Source organism: Ixodes scapularis, unplaced genomic scaffold (assembly GCF_016920785.2).
Source record: "Ixodes scapularis isolate PalLabHiFi unplaced genomic scaffold, ASM1692078v2 PGA_scaffold9__187_contigs__length_104089568, whole genome shotgun sequence".
NCBI lineage: Eukaryota > Metazoa > Arthropoda > Arachnida > Ixodida > Ixodidae > Ixodes > Ixodes scapularis.
The window spans coordinates 18,077,958-18,100,168 of NW_024609884.1; the positions used below are offsets into that span (position 1 = coordinate 18,077,958).

General features: G+C 47.4%; 1 protein-coding gene across 1 annotated transcript; it reads left to right on the forward strand.

The window, feature by feature from the left end:
• Positions 1–2,701: 2,701 nt before the first annotated feature.
• LOC115331161 (E3 ubiquitin-protein ligase MARCHF3) lies at positions 2,702–20,334 on the forward strand. The gene is made up of 4 exons (XM_029993240.2): positions 2,702–2,819; positions 2,890–2,999; positions 12,137–12,366; positions 19,869–20,334. Exons 1-4 carry the CDS (start codon positions 2,702–2,704, stop codon positions 20,065–20,067), a joined length of 657 nt encoding a protein of 218 aa, XP_029849100.2. The 3' UTR covers positions 20,068–20,334.
• The last annotated feature ends 1,877 nt before the right edge of the window (positions 20,335–22,211 follow it).

The window sequence follows — 22,211 nt, forward strand, 5'->3', positions numbered from 1 at the left end:
AAGAAAAAAAGAAAGAACGTGGTATATGCGTTTTGCGCGAAAATGCGCCCGAGCAGCAAACTATGCTTACTGAAACAACATGATGCTGCTGACCGAATATCAGGCATTACGTGCGATGTTTGTATAGGAACTCAATATCTCCATGCTTATTTTATCCCGTCCTCTGTTTCATTAATCCTTATAAATTTTCTGGCGAGATAGCAAGCTACAACTTGAATGCATACGGAGACATCATCTTGTTGTGTACATAAAGCATTTATTTTTGTTACTTTTTTAATGCTTATTTCTTTTGAGGTGCCGGCAAAGGAGCACCCCCGTTTGCAAACACCCGAGATAAACAAACAACCCATTCAGGGACGAGTCGCTACATGGTATTTTGGGAGAGGGACAAATAAAAGGAAAGAAGTAATTCCAAGCAAGTTTGAGCTTCCGATGCACTGTGGTCCGAAGATCACTGGTTCTGTTTAGAGCTGGAGTGGCGAAAACATGAGCCCACAACAAGCAGGAGAAGAGTATGACGCCGCTTTGTAACCATGCCAGAGACAATTTACAAATGAAGGGTGCCCGGGGGGGGGGGGGGGGGAGGGGGGGGGGGGGCTGAGGGGGGAGTATATGGCGGACATGCTCGGCCAGCATAAGGAAAATCACCAGCCTTCTCTTTTATGAGTGGAAAAATAATCTAACTATAACTACCTCACCTCTTTGCACACTATCAAATGTCCAGGAGCATGAAAGCAGCCTTGTAAACTGCTTTCCCAAGCACTTCTCGAAGGAAAGCACATTCTAAAATCGTGCTCCTGAGCCCACTCCTCTCACAAAACTCTAAAATAAGGTATAATCACTTATAATAACGCGATCAATCAGGATCGGTGATCACTACTTGGAACTAAACTCAGCGAATGGAAACTTATAATCTCTGACTCGAAGACTGCGAATTAGTCATCGTTTCTGTGTTGTTTTTAATGTGTCAAATGATTCCATTCCTCGTGCAGCATTACATCAAGCAGATGTTTGCTGTTTCTTTCGCCATGACCACACAGCGTTATTTTCCGCGACGCACTTTAATGGTCCTGACTTTGCATGACCTCTGTGGAGAAAAACAAAAGGTAGCCAGCCACCGGAGTGGAAATGGAGCGTACGTGGTTTACAAAGGCGATGACCACACCCTGGAGGGTGATTACCGCACAAATGGTTCATTGCCGCCAGCGCCCTTTGGCGTCGCGACTAAAAGAGTCTCCCCGGTGCATGTCCATCTATCTTCTTCTTCCTCAATAAAGAATGGCAGCTATCCAATCAGGCGATTAGCGGCGGAGAGGGTACGCTGATGCACCGTAATGCTGATAAAGGAGGTGGCAACGCCGAGAAAAGGAGCGACGACGGGTAAACACAGGAAAAGTGGATGAGTGATGATAAGACATGGCTGCTGGAGGAACCGCAGAATAGAATCCCGGGGAATATGAAGCCTACCCGGATGATGTCCAGTGGCCCATTTATCAATCCTGTTGTCTGTTTGTGGGCAGAGAAGGAAAGGAGCCGTCTGCTTTAGGGACTTGCGGCTGGCTAGTGTTTACAAATGTGGAATGAAGTCGAGCCAGCGGTAAGGCGTCGGTAGAACGTAATCTTTTGTCGCGGACCGAGGACTGAAAGTGTAGTCTACGGTAGCTAGTAGGCGCCGAGGGTGGACCGTGGAAGTGGACTTCTTTCTAAAATGGATGGCCTTTGCTGGTGTGATCGTCACACTAATTTAGTTTCGGATTCGCCGTTGACAGCTGGCAACCGGCGTTCGCTTGGGTATGCCGGGGGAGAGCACGTGCGTCTGCGTAAACAGAAGTATCAGGTTTGCTTTCGGAGGGCCGACGCACCCGCATGAAGGCCGCTCGCTCGTGCTATAATTTCTCTCGTGCATCTATATAAAATAATGGTTTTTACGCCAGGCTTTTACGCATCAAACATTCTCGACTACACGAATTATACACCACGGGCGCCTAGATTAAAAGATTCGGAAACTTCATCGGGCGAATGGAAGCAAATATATTTCAATATCCCGGTAATCCAAATCGCTAGTGAAATAACTGTATTTATTAGGTTTGTATAAAATCGCAGCTCGTTTTCAATTAGTCGGCCGAACATTGTTCTCGATGCATACGGATTGCGGAGGAAACCGCTACTTAGGATTACGGCTTGAAATTAATTTGGCACTGGACGAACAGCGCAATGCATCGCATTAGAATTTGGTGCAATTTAAAGCTTCATATGTTACTGCTGCACCATTAAACATCTAATTCTTGTCAGTTATTCTTATCATGATTGAAAGGACATTGCGAAACTGCTGCAGAGAGATTGAGAAGACACCTTCAGACTAACGGTTGGCTGGATAAGAAATTGATACTATGGATATGCAATACTTTTTGCAGGTTCCAACACCGCGCAAAAATTGCGAAAACGTTTTTGTTGAATTCGGTATTTGCTCTGGCTACACAGTTCTTGTACATATAGTTTGCTTTTATGACTGCTGCTAGAATTATTATTCGTAACTTAAATTTTATTTTGTTTTATTAATGCTAAATTTCATTTGACCATGTTTGATTCACCTTCACCCTGTTAAAAAAACTTGCTATTCATTTTCCAAAAAAAAAGAAGAAGGCACCAGCGTGCGCATGTTTCCAAGATGGAGTCCACGCAATAGACAAGGAAGGCAAAGATGGCCTTACGAAGTCAAGCCATCTCGACGCTGACCGCGGGATGCAATCCAGACTTCTGTCGTCTTTGCTTCAAGGGACAAGAGGTGGATTCCTTGATGGCTGCCTGTCTTTGCACAGGTGGGTTCATCGCCCATCCCTGATCTGGTGGGCGACGGACCCGCACGAATGACAGATCGTTTTTCTCAAGGGGACAGTGGCCAAGTTCACAGGGCGTGCATCGAGCGGAGTCTCCTCCAGAGCGGCGAGAGCACGTGCGAGTCCTGTGGCTACCAGTTTAGGATACGAAGAAGGGCGAAGGTAAATACCTGACACCCATCTACTCACTTTCTTCCGCTTTGCTGTGGATAAACCGGTCTGTCAATCAGGTCGTTGTAGAGTTTTTAATGCCATCAGTTTATCTTGCCAAGTGAAAGGACAACCCAATATTTTAGCAAATAATAAGAAAAAAGAACGCTAAGTTTGTATTTTCCACGTCACGTCATTGCGACAATCTACTTGGAACCACGAGCCGTATTTGCGCAATAAGAAGGCCGAGCTTTCTGGTGTCATATAAGTTTGGCGACGACACCACAAACTGCCGTGACTTCAAAACGGGCGGCATCACTGTAATGACTGCCCTTAACTGCCATTAAACTCAACCGGCAAGCTAGCTGGAGATAAGTGCTTATAATCCCGAGACACGCCCTGAGACAAGAAACACAAAGAGGGAAATTACAACACAGACTAAAACACAGCGGTGTTTGACACAGTGTTGTGCGGTCCCCGCCTCAATGTTTCTCGTCTTCGTTTTTTTTTTTTTTTTTTCCAATGGGACTGATGGGATAAATTTAGTGAGGAAATCACGTATTCAAAGAAAGTAAGAAATTTTAATTGTTCCTGTATATTCATTCTCAATTTACCTTTTTGAGAAAGCGTTTCTATTTTAACTAATTTTAATGTACTCTGTTGCTTTCTGCATCTTGTCGCAGTACCATCAGGGACACTATTAGCGAAAAGGCAAACTGCGCACAGTCAACGGGGACTAAAAGAAGTGCAAACAATATGAACCAACTAACCCACATCGCCACCCTTAGATACTATTAGCTATAACACGGCAGCAGTGACCGTTCCGATCCCCAGCGCCATATAGCAATGGCACTCTGAAACGCCGCGCCTATACCCTTCCCACCCTGTGCGGCGGAATTGCTCTTCCAGGTCCCGATAATACTCTTTCCTTGTCGTCTGCTAGGCGCAAAAAAGACGCCGCCACAGCACTTGCCCATATTTGCTTCACAGACTTGTGCATGCTTCTTTCGGTATAAAGATACCCTGACTCAGGGCTACGAGTCAACCAAACATCCAACGAAGACATATACCGGGCTAAGCACAATTATAACACCATTTCTGTTACAGGAAAAAAAAAAAAAAAGACATGAATAGGCGTCTGTCCGATTAATAAAAGTAATCTACCGAGAAATATATACAACCTGGCTGACTCATTTCCGCGAGTCTGGACGTTTCCGTCTTGACAGAGGCACCAACAAAAGCGTGTGAAGCAAACATCGGCAAGTGCTGTTGCGGCGTTTGCTTTCCGGCTAGCAGACAAGGAGAGAGTGTGATCGCAACCTAGGACACGGGAAGAGCAATTCTGCCGAACAGGGTAGGCTTGTTACGCGCGGTGTTTCAAAGTGCCCCTGCTATGTGGCGCTGGGCGTACAGAACGGCTAGAGCAACTGCATATGCTCCGCTTGTGGAGCAGAGTATCGCAATGGTGCTCCCAGGGCGGCCATGCTGGATCCAAGGCCGCACTGTGGGAAGCGTGGGCAGCTACCGTCGCTTCTTCGGGAGACGTAGGCGCGGATGGCGTGGCTGGGAGGCGGCGCGCTGTGGTGTGCAGAGCAGAGAAGATATAGTGCGACGACACGCTGCGCGTGCGCCGTCGTCTCGTCATTTGTCTCCGGTTTTTCTCTATGCCGTCGGTAGAATACAACAGCCGACGAAACAGTTGTCCCTTCGCGAGCCGTAGCTACGTGTTGTTGTCTGGTCCGAGGTACCCGAATGTGCCAGTGGCGTATCACTCCGCGAGCGCCGCAGACGCGAGCTCTGCGATCGTCCTCCGTGTCGTCTGCTTCTCAGACTCTGAAAACACATTTTAAAACACCGCTGGCGTTATAAAACAACGCGATTATACTGTATCCAGTGGCATCACATAATGTTCAATGGTCAAGGATCCTTCAAATTCGTTCGATTTTAGTGCAGGATGTATTTTCCGCAAACACAAAGCAAGAAACATGCTCCGCCCGAAACTCGGCGCCTGCAAGGTCGCTTTCCTTCATGAAGGTTGGATCCAGCTCGGCGCACGTGACCGCTTCTCCGCCAATACGGAGTTGGCGGCGCAAGGAAAAGGAACGCAATACTCTGGCTCTACAAGCAGAGCCTATACTCTAGGAATGGCTAGGAACGGCCAGAGAACGGCCGCGGCTGCCGTGTTATAGACCTTTTCACCCTCCGTCGCATGGGCGGTGCCATTTGGCGTCACGTGCCGCGGCTGCCACAAGGTGGCTTCAACTCGTTTCTCCGCTCTCCAATCCTTGCCTTGCCAAAGGCGTTGTATTCGTGTTTTTCGTGGCCTTTCACAGTGTTTCTCGCCTTACATTGTAAAATGTCGTCCTGTGGTTTGCATGCCATCATTATGTGCACAACGTGTGGAGTAATTTTGTCGTAGGTTTTGAGTATTTTCATCGCCGGTGCACCGGAGGCGTGTGGAGGGAGGGGGCGCAGAAGTAGGCGTTTGCCCTGACCCGCATTGAACATGTAGGTGACCCTAAGTCAGCACGAGAAGCGAGGACCAAATCAGTAATGAAAACTCAAGTTTGCTCAGTGATATATAGTGGCGAAACATTCAAAATAAGTAGCGCAATGTATATATATTATCGCGCATGTACAATCTGGCAGAAATAAGAGTGCCAAAGGAGTAATATTCGTGCTTCCTCTAAGCATCGTGCTTTGCTTTCAATAAAAATCGAATATATATATATATATATATATATATATATATATATATATATATATATATATATATATATATATATATATTTTTTTTTTTTTTTTTTATCCGGGAGAACTCGTTTAGATAAATACGAATTTTTAACTCGCATTTTATATGATCCTAGGAATAATGGTAAAGTCAACATCAGGCGTTGTATTTATTCGCGGTATTACACCAAAATGTGTTGGACGTTGAAAATAGATTTTGCAATATAAACATTACCCTAATTGATCCGTTGAATAATCAATTTGAAGAAACTGTACACCATGCTCGGTCCCATGTCTACAGTCGCTCAAGCGCTCGAAGGAATTTCTTAGGACATACCATTCGATTCATTGACTTCGACTTTTTCAACAGAAATGTCGGGACTACCCCGGTGAGAATACCGTCACACGCAGCTTGGGAGAGCCCAGGACCCGCAATATGTGATATGGCGAAACAAAGCCACCCAGGTGCAGTACTGTCGACGCCGAAATGTACAAAGTGCCTATGTTTCAACGAACAGAGATTTGTCTACGCAGGTTTATAATTGGCGCCTAGCGTTCGACTTCAGCCATACTTGCCGAAGGGTACTCCTCTGGCGCCCTTTAATATGATTTGACGAATTTGACGAACGTCAGTCTTCACTTGACAGTCTTGTTGCTTACATAACGTCCTGGGTATGTCGTCAGCAAACCTTTGTAATGCAACTATTTCCTGACGCCAGCATTGCAAAATACTGTTAATAAGTGCGTTTGCAGGGCCGATAGTTTATAATTTCCCATCCTGCCTACGATGGGCTAACAATATATCTCTCGAGTACTTAACTTTTATAAAATAAAGCAGCCCGAGTCAATATTACTTTTTTTATTATTCGCATTATTATAGTAGACTTTTCCAGTGTCTGAAGTTCACAAAAGGCTTGTGTCCGCGAAAATGAAACGTTGAGCAGCGACTTTATGCGTTTTTTGCAATCCAGCACATTGCTGATTGGGTTGTAACTCTGATTTGTTTTTTCTTCAAATGCTCTTCATTAGTTAATTTTAGTACGGCAATAGACGATGAATTCTCCCCGTGCCTGAGTTCGGACGTTTCTCCGCTGAAACTGCCAAATATTAATGAGAAGCCACGTGAGATGCCACGTTAAGTGTTCGCAAAAGTCAGCAATTATAACTGGAAACACTTCGTAGTTCTCAAGTGACTCAGTATAACGGTTGTCTTAGTTGTGCGCTATAACGGACACATTTGTATCAAAACCCTGAGCAAAAATGACATAAAACGCCAACACAGTCGCGAGCGCGCTGAAACCGAAACTAACCACACTGAAGCCAGTCGGCGAATGCGTTAAAACCCTCTGTCCGCCGGTCGGGTAACTACTGAGATGAAAAGGTGTATACCTAATAGTATGCGGGATAGTACGTATGGTGGGCACGTGTTAACATTTGCCTATTTTTGTAACACTGCGCACAGGGATTATACACCTGAACTGGACAACATCAAATTCCAACCATTGAAATTACAAATACACAAAAAATAGCAGGCGAGGGTATTCGACAACAAGTAGAGGCTCAGTAATGTTGTACATATAATGTACTGAGAGGACCTGACACAGTATAGTAAAGAGTATATAGTGCACAAAAGTAACTAATATCGCGCATGATATGAAAACTACAAACAAACGGTCACGAAATAAAAGCTTACTTAGCAATTAGGCTAGGACTGAAGTTAGTAGAATGACATACTAGACGTATACTACTAGACTTTCACGTGACGTATGTCGGCTGGAAATATATGCTGGGAACCTTCCACCAATCTGTTTCTACCTGCGGGGTCACTGTTTTTCAGCTGGCTCCAGCTTTTTTGCGTTGTGATGGATTGCGCATGCCGGTGTAGTCGGCGACGTAAAAGAGCACCGGCTGGCATTTGATGCTTACCATTATTTATACGTGGTTAAGGCGATCCGGCGCTCGAAAGGTCGACTCGTCGACGTCCAAAATGGCGTTGTTGTGACGCTGGAGCGACTCTAAAGAGTACAAAAAAAAAAAAAAAAAAAAGTAAGCACAAGTTTATGCGACCCAAATGCGTTCTAGACCGTGCGGAAGTTCCGTGGACGACGGAGCCACTCGCCATGCTTCTTCGTTTTAGAAACACCAAAAAAAACGATGCTAATGTAGAGTCGCTTGCATACAAACAAATAGATAAAATAGCAAACGATATTCACCAGTATGGCTGCAAATACGTACCCGAAGTGAAACGGTATTTCGCAAGACTGCCATATACATAGTATATACTGTGTGACATGTTGCGTGGAAAGTGTACGTAAAATTATTTGACGTATTTTAAAATTTTCGGGGCGGTGTAGTTCGAGGTTCGCCTGCTGTAACCTCGGTTTCACGGGCGGTATTTTATTTTCAAAGATTAGCCCGATCAGGGATTGGTAGAAGTCCGCAAATTCAGATCAGCCAGTATGGAGCCTAATAAGGTGCGTTGACTGAGGCATTTGCGAATCGATGGAAGAGAATTGGTGGATGGTTGTTGTCAGGCTCTCGAAAACTGTCGAGGGTGTCTTGCAGTTTTCTAGTTCCGACATTCGATGTTTGCAGCAGCGCCTCACACGCGTGAATCTTTTGGTATTGGAGTGAGCAAGGAAATAATAGGCGAAGGGATTCGCAACTCTAGACGACGCCAATCGACGAAAAAATGGTGTAGAAAAAAAGCGGGGAGTGTGGAACAAAAACTGGCACGGCCTGTCGGCTGGAACATGAAACAGCGGAAAGAGGATTAAAGGCATATCGTTAGGATCACGAATATCGCATGGTGTCTGCGACGACAAAAAAAGCCAAATATCCATCCTGTCGATTGCAAGACGGTTCTGTCCTTTGAAAAGGGCCTACACTGTGACGAATTAGTTACGAACAGAAGAAACTCAGCCGCATGGATATGTACCCTAGACACTATTTTTGCATACCACGGCTTGTGCTCGAGGAGGGCAGCGTTACTGCCGTCACGAAGCGGGGCCGGTTTATGCAAGTGACAGGTCTCGAGGACAAAATAGGTTGACAATAGTCAATGGCAGGAGGAGAACGGCAGAATCTGTGACCTTCGAGCGTGCACACGCAGCCAAAGCACGGCGGAAGGCAACGAGCACGGGCGTGAGTCTGAGTGTCTAATGGAGACGCCCTGCCGTTCTCATCCGGCCACTGACTATATATGGTTACACTAACCTCGACCGAATATTTGGAGGCGCATGTAACATTGCTCACAATTAGCGACGTGCAGCGTCGCTGCCGTCAGCCTTTTACAAAAGTAGTGCAAGGTGCGTCGATGCACGAGGCACGTGCAACGTGCAGTTGGGAAGATCTTGGCGGCACAGCGCAGCACTGAGCTACATTTCAGACGCCATGAATTTCCCAGAAGTGGTGCGCGGCACGTGTCCCGAACATTTTCATAACAATGAAAGGCGCCACTTTTCCCAGGATAGATGGGCTTTACCTTTCACTAGGGTGCCTCAATGAAAGCGCACATGAAGGCACCCTACCTTTCACGAGTAACCAAGAGCTCAGTAGAACGTCTTTAGTATAGGATTCATTTCGCATCGACGTAAATAAGCGCAATATCTGAAAGTCAAGCTCAACGGTGTTGCAGTTAAGCATTCGATTATTACAAGCTTCCACCGTTCTCTCTACCACTCTCTAAACCCACCATCGAAATTGTCAATGGTGTACATATGATAAGTTGCCAGGATCACGACTGGTGACGTCACGTGAGGAAACTGCTGGTTGTGACGTCAGGGATAAGAACCCAAAAAAGGACACCGCCAACGTTACAAGATTACCTCAGTTGTGGAACTCCCGCGGAGGGGGTACCCCCCTTCAATCACTTCAGACCGCCTCCCCTAAAGCTCCTTGCTGTGTTTGCGTTTGTCTTGCAAGTAGCGTCAAATGCGCAAGTGCACGAGGCCCGTGTCTTGAGCGGCCCTTGGAAGCAAATTGCGGCACAGCGCTGAAATGAGCGGCTCTTGGAATTGAATGGCAGCGAAGGAACCTTTCGTAAACGCCTTTATCGGGGAGCTTTAGCATCCCGTAAAGCACCTCGATGTGTTCGCGTTTGTCTTGCAAGTGGCGTCAAATGCGGTGCACGAGGCTCGTGTCTCGAGCGGCCCTTGGAAGAAAATGGCGACGCAGCACTGAAATGTGCGGCCCTTGAAAGCGAATAGCGGTGGAGCACACGCCCGTGCCACGTGTCTTGCGCGTTTCCACAACAGTGGTTGGCGGTACTTGTAAGAAACGCCTTTATCAAGGGGCTTTAGCCTCCCGCAAAGCCGTGCATGAAGAGAGTTTGGCCATTATTTGCGAAGTATTGGAGTAAAATGAGGAGGGCGCCATTGACTAAAAGCGGGTTGGGCGTGTTCTAGGCCGTCTTCACAAATTCGAATGTGGTCAGACAGAAGCCGCGAATAAGACCCTGGCGGTGGTCGCGAGAAACGAAATTAATAAGGGCGTCCGAGTAACTCACGGTGACTGAAAATTAGGTGCACGTGATGTTTCGATCACGGTCATGCAAAACCATGGTGAAAGATATATAAAGGCATAAAATATATAAAAAGCGTGCGCGACTAGCAGTGCGATTGACGTAATCCGTTCACACTGCGTCCGAGCCATAGAGTTATTATAATGTACGCTAGAGGTTCAACTGGCGCTAGTGTCTATGCGACTTCCGGGAGGCAAATTGAAGCAGACAGCAACCAGTCTACTTTTGCGGTGCTCCTGTGCATTCCTATGGGAAAACGCACGTGCATTTTGTGTCTTCGCCGGAAAACAACATGAATAAGTTTTGATATTTCTGTCGTACCGAACAGTGTGTACCTTTATTGGTATTGTGAAAGTGTAATTGCTTTAGTTACAGCATTTTTATTTACCGCTGAACGATGTTAAACTTCGCTATATTTCAGGCCCAAACCTCTGTTCCACGGCAGGTATGTAAAAACGAGCGATGATTCTAAGCAAAATAACGATCGAAAGGAATGCAGAGTGTGTACAAGCTTCGCTAGCATTCCGGTGGCGCTTATATATTGCTAATATGCCCGTCTTGTCATTATATGAAAATGACTCCGTCGTGAGCATCTTTACGATCGGTTAAAAACATTTGAACATAAAAAATAAAGTACGTTGGCCACAAAAGGTGTGTCTTTATTATTTCCTATGTCGGGCAACTTTTATCGGGCACCTGTTTTCGAGCTTCTCACTATTTGAAAATATTTGGAGCGTGCGGGTGATGCTTTGAACCCAGAACAAGCATCTTCGCACATGAGTAGAAAGAATAAAGCAGTACTTATTTAATGGAAATCGGACTATATTACGTGGCTTACAATTTATTTTGATCGTCTGCATGCACAAGGAGTTCCTCATTCAGTGTTACTGCGAAGTTCTTGCCGTCTCTTTTGGTTTTCCAGATGTCCTTCGTTCGTTTGGCACGTATATCCCCGATGCTAGAAAGCGCCGACACCGTGTTCGCGCTAACAGTGTCCGACAGTGCACATAAATACACGCACGAAGCGGTTTTAGCACCGTTTTTCAGGCCACGAATTTAAAATAAAAACGCCGTAAGTGACCAATTATTTTGTCTGCGTGACTGAGAAATGTTCCAAAGTGCCTAGTACGTACGAATTATTCGTGATATTTGCCCTTATAATCGAGCGCAGAGAGAAAATGCACTCGCTTTTTTCCATAGAAATGCATGGCCGGAAGTCCATTTCGTACTGGTTGCTGTCTGCTTCAATTTGCAGCAGCACACTAGCGCCAGTTGAACCTTTAGCGTACATTATAATAACTCTATGGTCCGAGCAAAGCAGAGGTCGAGCGGCACATTCTTTTCTTTCGTCTTTTTGCCCATGATCATAATTGAAACATCACGCGAACCCTATTTTCAGCCACGAAGAGTTAATACATTTAACCCTTACAGACCTATTAAAACTGTCTGTTGCTACCACTGCTAGGGGATTATTTTCGGCTTCTGGTTGGTCAAAAAGCATGTCAAGCCCTCTTTCTGCGTCTGGTGCACACCCTGGCTCTCCCGCGCCTCCCATTGACCAAACTCTCTCTATATACGGCTCTGGCCTCCCGTAGTTTGATGCGCCATCTAGATTGACGTTTCAAAGCTGTGTGTTCCATAAAGTATACGGTGAAATGCCATCTCGACGGGTGTGCTTCGAAACATACGCATTACTTAGATATACACTGCAGTTACCATAGCAGCAATCTAGCGCGTCAAACGTCAGGAGCCGAGCCGTGATTGGAGAAAGGGGGGGGGGGGGAACTGTTCGTGTAAGCTGCGTCTGTAAGGAGTCCTGTAACTGAGTTAATCTAATCACGTTGGGCGCCACCAAAACATCTCGCCGACACTGTATGTGCATTATGTGCGAATGCAGCCGCTGCTGCTCTGGCTGGTCTCGGGACAGTGCCGGGAGGACGCGGTGCTGCTGCTGCTCAACTTGGTTGGAATGGGAGGCGACGTGCTCGTCTTCAGCTTCGCCTGGCTCAAAACGCTCAGCTACCTGGAGCAAGAGGAGGGCGCTCCTCGTGCCGTTCACCTGCTCATCAGCGTCCTGCTCTCGTTCCTTACCTGCTTCTGGACTTGGTTCCAAGGCTATCGATTGTGGTGAGTGTATGAACGGTTCGTTTCAATGGAACGCTGATTCACTCCGTTTCACATTAAGTCTGACCACACTCTAAAAAAAGCCCGTGCGTCTACTTTCCCGCACAACACTGGGAGAGCCAGTCAGCGCAACTTACGGAGGCAGCTCAGCGAATGACGATGCCGAAACATCTGTTTAGACCAAAAACGCAGTCTGAGTTGTGACATTAAGTAATGCAAAACGTCACGCTTGCATTGCTTCAAGTCACAACTCAGACTGCGTTTTTTGGTCTAAACATATGTTTCGGCATCGTCGTTCGCTGAGCTGCCTCCGTAAGTTGCGCTGACTGGCTCTCCAAGTGTTGTGCGGGAAAGCAGACGCACAGGCCTTTTTTTAGAGTGTGCTCACTGTGCGGCAGTGATTTAGCCCTGGATAGCACAAAGACAACGAGCGCGAGCGCCATGACGTAGCACTTTTGGCGCTGCTTGATCGGCTCCATCTTAGCGCCGGCTGCTGTAGGACTTACCATGAAACGCATATTCGCGTCCCCAGCTTGTTTCTCGCCCTCTTGCGGCGGAAACGGGAGGTGCTCTAGTGAGGGTCCCCCGGCTTTCCTTCTGAGCGAGCACAGCGAAACTATACTTGCGATCATGGCTCGCGAACACTCATTTCTGAATGCAAACAAAACTCTTCACTGTCCCAGTGTAGTGCTGCAGCAGGTATGGGATTGCACCTTACTAGGGAATTCTAGTATTGCGTGTTCGCTTTGAGATTCGAAGGCACGGCTTAACGTATTTACTTCAGTAATAGCCGCACTGTTTATGAAGAAAACCTGAGGGTTCGCTTTTCCGCGGAGCACGCAGGTTACCAATTACCGCGATCGACAGCTTGATTCCAGCTGTTTAGAGGACAGGGATAACGTCCTGGCGCGAAGATACCGTCTGTGAAGATTGCATTTGAATGGAAGATAGTGTTCTCGATCTCGTTATTCGCTATGTTATTTATGCGCAACGCAATGATTGGCTGTATATGTGCGTTGTGGGAAAGTAGGCGCAAGGGCCTTGTTCATAAGTAGTGCGGCTATTACTCGAGTAAATACTATATGGTGAAAGGCAGAACTACGCTGTGTTATACATTTACTTGGAGCAAAACGAATACTAGGCACGCGTGGCCCAAGCCACGGGAGGCGCCAATGCAGCGCTCGCGCACTGGAATCAACTGCTGCACTCTAAAGGCCTGTTCACACATGCAGCGGAGCGCTACAAGCATGGCGCTTACCTCGCGCTAAGCGCGTGCTGACGGGAGCGTTCACCAGCTTTGTATCGCACCGTCAAAACTGTTGCTCATGGCAGACGATAAGTAGCTGACGGCACGTGAGAAGCGCTACATCAGCGCTCCGCTGCATGTGAGAACCGGCCTTTAAAAAAAGCCCCTTGCGTCTGCTTTCCCGCACAACGCTCGGAGAGCCAATCACCGCAACTTACGGAGGCAGCTCAGCGAATGACAATGCCGAGACATATGTTTAGACCAAAAAACGCAGTCTGAGTTGTGATATTAAGCAATGCAAGCGTGACGTTTTGCATGAATTTCTCGGACTAGCTAGAATGTTGACATTGATTTTAGACAATTTGTTTATAACTTGTTAATTAAAAATGCCGCAGTTAGCATCAGTGATGATAATTTTCCAACTTTGGATTGCCAATGTTGTTCCCGCGTTTGAAATTAGATGATTCATGAGCAACACATTATACGTTGAAAAGCATGAAAAACTACGTATCTTAATTGTATTATTATTAATTCAAATTGCATCAATGCGCTGGGACCCCAAACAAACGCCACAATCACAAAAATACGCATTTAACCATAATAATCTTTACAGAAAGATTTCATTTTGTTTTACTGGTGGCATATTGCCGCGCGCGTCTCCGAGAAAGCGCGCCCGTGGTTCAATTGTGATCGCTCTCGACTCCCACGCAAAAGGCCGCGAGGTACAATACCTGGGAACGGACGCACCTTTTGTTATTTCTGTAAATGTCACGTGTTCTGTTAAATTCGGGGACCCGAATGTTCTACGTGCCGACCCTTCTACGCCGATTGTTCCAGAAACCCACCCTTGTACATAAGGGGCTCCGCGTGGCGAGCCGGAGTTAGTCTCGCCCCAGCGCTCGATCTCGCTGTTTCGACGAAATTGACGCCTGCGGCGCTAACCTTCCTCTATTTTGTTTTGGGCAAAAGTACGCCCCATTAAACGTTTAGCGTCTCCAGTTATTCGCCGCCTCATCATTTGTCATTCTTGACAAATGATGAGGCTCTGACAGTGTTATCAAGATAGACAAACTCTGGATATAATATGAAGTTCTATGCGGTCACGCGTTGCCTCAAAAAACACACACACTTCTGTCGTCTGACTGAAATTTCGTTGTTGTTTTTTTGTAGTGATTACAGCTTTTCTTAATTTATACGTTTTGTGAACATTATCAAAACTCATCACCGGTGGCTTTATTTTGTAAAATTTGGATTGATCATGTTATTGCTGTGCTGGGAATAATGAAAGAAATTACTCACCTAAATGCTCAAAAAGGTTCTGCGGTTTGGTATTTCGAATAAAAATTACCTGAGTGAAAAACGAAAAAAAAAAAGATGAAAGACGTTTACAATGCCCTGTAACGCCGATTTAGTGCGCACCTCTTGAGAAGGAGGAGGGGAAGGTACGCAGAGGAGGCTGTGGCCCTCCTCCTCTCCTGCTCGCCTCCCATTTAGCGGAAAATTTTCCCCGCTAGATTTAGCTGAAAAAATTCCCCACTAAATTTAGCGAGGACATTTTTCGCTAAATTTAGCGGGGAAAATTTCCCGCTAAACTTGACGGGGAAATTTTTCCGCTAAATTTAGCGGGGAAATTTACCCATAATGCACCGCGCTGTTACGGCGACGGCGATGCCGCTCAAGCCGGAAACGGGCGCCAAAGAGCTGCGCTCTAAAACAAAAACACACAAATATCTAAGCAGATTTTTTCAACAAATACAGTATTCCGTGTCACGTCTAAGGTGTATGAAAGACTCTGTTTCTAAAGGGACATTGAGCTCTCCAAAATATTTGAGGTGCCTGGATCGGACACGTATGGCACAAATTATAGTTTCTGCGAACATGGTCGCAACAAAAATTCCAGCGGGGGTTGGCATTCTTGCTTGAACGCACTCACAACCAATTTAAAATTAAAAAGAAAATTAAAAAAAAAATTACTTAACCTTACAGCCGCACTAACCTTCGAGACCTCACTAATGAACTCACCGAACTCACGCCCCTAAAGAACTCGCAGACTCTTTAGGCGCGTTAAGTTAGTGAGCTCCAGACTCCGGACATCTGCGCTCGAGCGCGCGGGTTCGGAGCGTAGCTTAACGGCGCACTTTGGTACCGAGGCGCCATCTGACGCCTGCTTTTTTAACGTTTCCGGTTCCGGCTTTCCGGCGCGCGCTTGAACTTGGCTCCCGACCCGTCGAAACATCGAAAAAGTGTTTAATCGACGACGACTTCGATGAAATAAGTGCGCGGAGACGGCGGCAACAGCGAGAGCTTGTATTTATGCTGCACGCTGTTGGTGCGGCGATTAAAGGTACACCGAACGCCTTCTGAATTCCCAAAAGCCTGAAAGAATGACGACTTCGACAAGCATTTCAATGATGTATGCATACCTTTCTACACCAGCACCATGCTTTTTTTTATTTTCCACGATGACGGAACGACTACACGAGCTGCCAAGCGATCGCCGTCGAAGTATCCACGCATCCAAGCAGGCGCGACTTGCGCGTCCGACGGAGTCCCTAAAGACTTCGGCGCAAGTACGAACAACGCCGAGAGCTCCGAGCACTGCATCGTAGCGCAGAACGAGCAGCTCCTACCCACGACCGGCCTACCTCGGTGTCGTTCCTGGCTAGGCCGGAGCCTTTCGGCCGCGGGGTTCGGTTGGTGCGGTCGCGGTCGGCGAAGTTTGGCGAGGCGAACGCGGTGGCATCCTCGGAGCGTTCGGAAGCGAACTCGCTCGCCAGGGATTGCGCACACCCGACGCTTCTGGTCCAGAGTGGCCCGGCGGCCCGGTCCGGAGTGTCCGGAGCCCAAAACGCTTGGGTTTTGATGATTCTTCCGTCTCGTGCGAGACCACCGCACCACCGTGTGAAACCGGTGAAACCACAACCTAACCTCCTTGACAACCACCGTGCAAAATCGCCGCGAGTAACCGCGAGACTGGCCGCGAGAGCGGAAACGCCGTCATCTCACCGGAAACCGACCTGTTCGAGCTCTCGCGCACCATCTCGGACGATGGAGCTCGCGGAGCGCGCTCCGCCACCGTGCACCGGAAGTGAGACGTTGTCGTTTAGTTTAGCTCGAGTGCACTCTGACCGCTGGAGCGCGCTCGAGCGCGTTAACTTAACGCGCCCACTCCCTCACCGAACTGATGAACTCACTGAACTCACAAACTCACGCCCCTCACCGAACTCACTGAACTCACAAACGCACGCTCATCATCGAACTCATGAACGCACTCACTCACTGACCTCACTCACTGAGAAGAAGTTCTCGCCCTCACCCGCCAAGGTCGCTGCCGTCCTTTGCCTCTCCGGCGCCAGCCCTTAATGTCGCCAAGTGAAGACATGTTTTGTCTTTTTGTGTATTTCACTCCGACTCCTTCCGCGCGCTGGCCGAGCGCTTGAGGAAAATGCGCTTTGTTGGGATACAAGGGCGCTTCGTCGCGAGCCTCGTAAAGAAGTATTCTTTAAGCCAGGGTCACACTGCTCATACATCATACAAAAGACAGTCTGCGAACACGAGTCCCCGAAATATCCGTATTTCGAATGCCGCGTGCCAAGTTTCTCTCAAACTCATTGCCATGCGGCATTCGAAACACGGACCTCGAGGTCACTCGCGTTAGAATCTCTATGCAGACTGTTTTTTGTATGATGTAGAAGCAGTGTGATCCCGGCTTTACGGTGTGCATTGTTTGTGTCAAGCATTCGTGACAACTTCGTGCAAGTCTGGAGTGAGCGTCTGTAGCACTGTTTATTCGGGTACTAATTATTAATATTATTTAAACGCGCACAGCCGTGGGTGTTTATTTAGTTTCGGCATAAAATATTATTGCGAAATTTCCTTAATGGCTAGTCAGAGTTAGATGTCAGCGCCCATAATGAGGTTCAGGATCGATGAATACAAGGAGATGGCGAAAATGTTCTCCAGTCTGTCGAAGTATCTCTTGACAGAGAGAGGGGCTGGCATAAGAGAGCGGAGAGGTAAGAATGGTAAGTTTCTTGCTCCCTAAGAACATATATTGGAGGTTCCTCGGCTCTAGCAATAACAATATCACTGAATGTCGCGCGGGGGCTGAAGAAAAACGCGCAAGCTACGCGCGATCATATAATTTAGGTATTTTTTCTAGTTTTGGTGAGAGGCAATGCAGAACAAATGAAGTCCTTTAACTGACAATCCACGGTGAACAAAACTTTTTGTCCTGTACGACAGGCGTAGTGTTCAATATGGATAGCCCTTAAGAGTTGTGTCTAGCGGCAGCAGCCGATCAGTCGAGCCTTGGAGGACATTCGGGTAGTGGCTCGTAACCAATGACTGCGGTGACGGGAATCGCCAAACTTCAGTGCGTCGACCGTAGCAATCAGAAAAAATCTCGACATATATAATGCGCAGCAGCTTACTCAACGCTGCTCGAGCGAACATGTGGTTTGATCTCATGGTTCCTTTCTTCGTCCTCTCCCACAAATAAAGCACTAATTCCGTCTCACAAATGTCTGAAATAAAGTCAAATACACAGGCGCGTGAGCCTAGCCCAGCAGAATGCTTTTGTTCGCACGAGAGGTCGTGCATACGAGGCACTTTCCAAAGTCACGCACTTGTGCCCATTCCTTTGCTTGCACTGCAGGTGTTTGTGAGATTGAGTAGATTAAGTCACAAGTTCGCTCCACTAGCTTTGACAGAGTTGTGAACTGGATATGAAATGGAGTGTAGCTGTATGCCGAAGGTGCGAACGCTGGTGCTTTTCTATTTTTTTTATCTGCCACTGCTAATGTTAAAAAAAAAAAAAATTCGCATTTAGCAGGTTTAGAACGCCAAGGATTTGTATCACCAATATTAAGCGAAAGTGAGAATATAGTTTCATATCGTTTTGAAGGAAATCCAGCAATTAACTTACCATCTGAAATTGTTCTATGACAATGAACAATTGAATTAGCTTTTATATGCTACCAAATAAATATAGCAGCCTTTAAATCCAATTGAAAATACCTCCGGCGTTTCGGACGTACTCAGACAGAAAGACGTTTATACGTACTTTTTTTTTTCTACAAAACTTTAAGTTAGAACATGAAATTAGTTAAACAAGTATACAAGTGAATCGCTACAGTTTAGAGCCGGTTTTCATTTAATGTTGGCTTCATGAATAGCGACCGTGCCTAAGACGAGCGCGCTCGAATTAGCGACTTCTGTCTTCAGGCGTACCGGTGTAGCACCTGTTTTCCTCCCTCACGAAACAATACACGCGAGCGGGCGAGGCGAGCGGAAGAGCGCTGCCCCCTCTCTCGTCACCCCACCACGAAGCAGCGACCAGCGGCAAAGGAACATGCCAAGCAGCCGCGAAGCGAGCCGGAGCCAAAAAGCGCAGATAAACCCATCGGCGCCTTTTCCTCCTTTCCTATCACTTGCAAATAATCAGCCGTACCAAACCATACGAGCAAACAGCGCCGTTGCAAAGTGAGCGGCGACTCAACTTCCCCGAAAATATAGGGAGAAGTCACATGACCCGTCCTTCCTTGGTGTTACCCCCAAACTCTCATCGACCACATGCATGGCGCTTCAGGGACCTCATACTTCGCCAAACTCAAGACTTCACGACCCTCACCGAACTCATAAACTGTTCAAACTCACGAACTCACGCCCCTCACCGAACTCAAGAAGTTACCGTGCTCATAAACTCACCGACCTTATAAACTCACGCCCCTCACCGAACTCATAATCTCACCGAAATCACGACCCTCACCGACCTCACGCCGCTCACTCCACCTCAGACTCGTGAGTTTTGGAGGCTCACAAACCCACTCACCCCCACATCACGCCTGATTGGCGAGGGTGACGGAGGGGAGTGAGTGCACCCGTGAGGTGGATAGCTTTGCCGAGGTATGCCAGTCAATCCTGATGCACGTTTAACTCGTGTCATTCAGCTATTAGTCTGTTTTCAACAGCTATTGGCCTCGTCACTTATAAGTTGTTTTATTATCTGTGTTCGTTTAACCTTCTGCCATTCTGACTATCCGAAAAATCTCGGTTTTCATAGGATATTCCAGCTTTAGTCACAATTGAGCGAAGGAAAGCCGCACGCAGCGTGATGCCCTAGCTCAACATCCAATATATAATTTTGTTCTATTTTTACGGTCATAACATTAATCCATTGAAGTACTAAACAGCAACACCACGCATGAATTAACTCCCAGTAAGCTGTGAATCCATTCATAAGCGACGTAATATCCAGGTACTTCACGGAACCCATTCGTCGCTGGCGCAAGGAGACAAGCAGGGTAACGGTGCTGCCAGCCAATGTCCCTCAGCCAGTGGCCACACCCCGTGACGAAGAGGTCGAGGAAGGCGGTTCGTTCGGACAGCTCGCCTGTGAAAATCATGGCGACGAACTCTGCCTTACAGGCGTGCAACATCAGCAGCCGCTCTCGTGACGCACCGACTCCGTCGCGACGCGTACGTCTTCGCATAAAATGCCAACGTTGTGTCCTCTCGACGCGAGTGTATGACCAGAAGGACGAGTAAGAAATATCGTCGGTGTATAGCTGCTTGCCCCCGCAGGAATTGAACGGTTTGATCTAAACATTGGACATAGTTATGCAATCACAAAAAAAGAAAAAAAAAGTCGGGATTGTGATGGGTGATAGGTGATATTCAACGGACGCTATATGTAAGCGCTTTGTTCAGAGCGCACGCACAGATCCACCTATATGTGAAGAAGGCGTGTCAGATCCACTGACGTCGTGATGTTGTTCGCTGAATAAAGTGGCGTACCGACTCTATACATCAACACGCGAGCTTGACGTCACGCCGCTGCTGTGGTCGCAGCTATTGGTAGGGCGCACCCGTAGGCACTGCAGGTGCCCACAGATTCGTGTGGGAACTGCGTATTTGCCACACCTCGTCTGGCCTTGTTTGTCAACGGCGGGTTGGCCGATAGGGGGTATTAAAGTTCCCATGCGTAGAGCAAGCCGTCTGCTTCTGGCGCAGGAGTGGAGGTGACGTCAGAACAACGCCGAGCTCTGAATGGCTGATCGAAAGAAATACTGGGTAGAGCTCAATGCTAAATGCCTTGAGGTTTACCCACTATCTGGTTCGATCAGCCAATAAGAGCTCGGCGTAGTTCTGATGTCACCGCCACTCCTGAGCAAGAAGCAGACGACTTCCTCTCCGCATAGATAAGTGCTTCCTGCAAGTAGCGACGACATTCTTTGAAGCACCGACTGCGTGACGGTACAGGTTTTAGGAAGCGAATGGCGGCGCACAGCAGAAGATTGAACTGATGACGTCATTCTGTTCCAGCGGAACGTGCATCGTCATTTGTATCGGTTGTCGTTACTCGTAGGAAGGGGTATCGAGGGACTCTAGGGAGTATTCACAGGCGGCCAGTGCTGTGTGCGCGACTGCTGAGCGAGTGCTGACGGCGAGTTTCCACAATTCTTCTGCAACGTGCCTTTCGCACCATCAAGACTGTCGGTTTCAGCAGCCTATTAATGTAAGCTCGTTCTGAGCATTCTCTCTTAACATCGCCCTCAGATATGGCGTTCAGTGAACACCCACTATTGGCGACGTGAGCGACCGAAATCGTCGCTGTGGTCGGTCTTCCACGATGGGCCAAATTCTGACTATGACGTCAGCAAAGGATTTCCCGTCGACGGAAATAAGAGGAATGGAAGAACTTTAATCTTGACGGTGTTGGCAGTGTTGGTTTGAGAGTGCTATGATTTCAAGCTTCCACCATGCTCTTTACAAACACCTTCAAACTTTCTGTTCACAAGATAATGACGTCACGAAAGGTAACCACAGGAGGGCGCCACCAAAGCATCTCGCCGCCAATAAGGAGTATTCACTGGCGGCGTGCCATCTCCTCATCCCAGCACGCGCATATTCGTCGCTTCGGAAAGCGAGCAAATCACGTGCCATGCGCACGAACACTAAAAATGGAAGCGGACAGGAGCCCTTTTTTGGAAAGGTCAATAGAAAGTATTGACCTTTCCAGGGTATAGCAACCTATCGTCTGTCTTGAACAACGGCTTTGACAGTGCGAAAGACATCCGGTAAACGCTCGCTGCCAGTAAGCGCCTGACCACGGAGAAAACCGCTGTGAGTGGTGGTAAGTCCTGTTTTTTTACATATTCCCCCTCTTCCATGTGAGAGAACTAGGCATAGTACTTTTTAAAGTTTCGCGATTTTCTAGAGAAGTATTACACTTTGTATTTGGAGCAACGGCCGCCGGCTGCCCACGACTCCCGCGAATTTCGCCAACCGCAAAATTTATGAAAATGAGTGGCTGGCGAAAATCAAGTGTTTCACGTGATCAGAATAAGATCTGGCGCTCAGCCCGTGGTCGGCTGCAATTCGGAATCTGGTCTCGCTTGACCGAGCTCATCAAAAGCCGACGTGGTGCCGGAAGGACGGCACATATTCCGAGATACCGTTCCACACACCGTATATGACCATCCAAGCGGATTCCTTGTTTCATTCATGTGAAATCTTTACTGCCGGGGTTTTCATTGCGATTCCGATTTGCGACTTCGAAGCCATTTTTAGATTTCAAAACGGAGGAATACAAGATTAC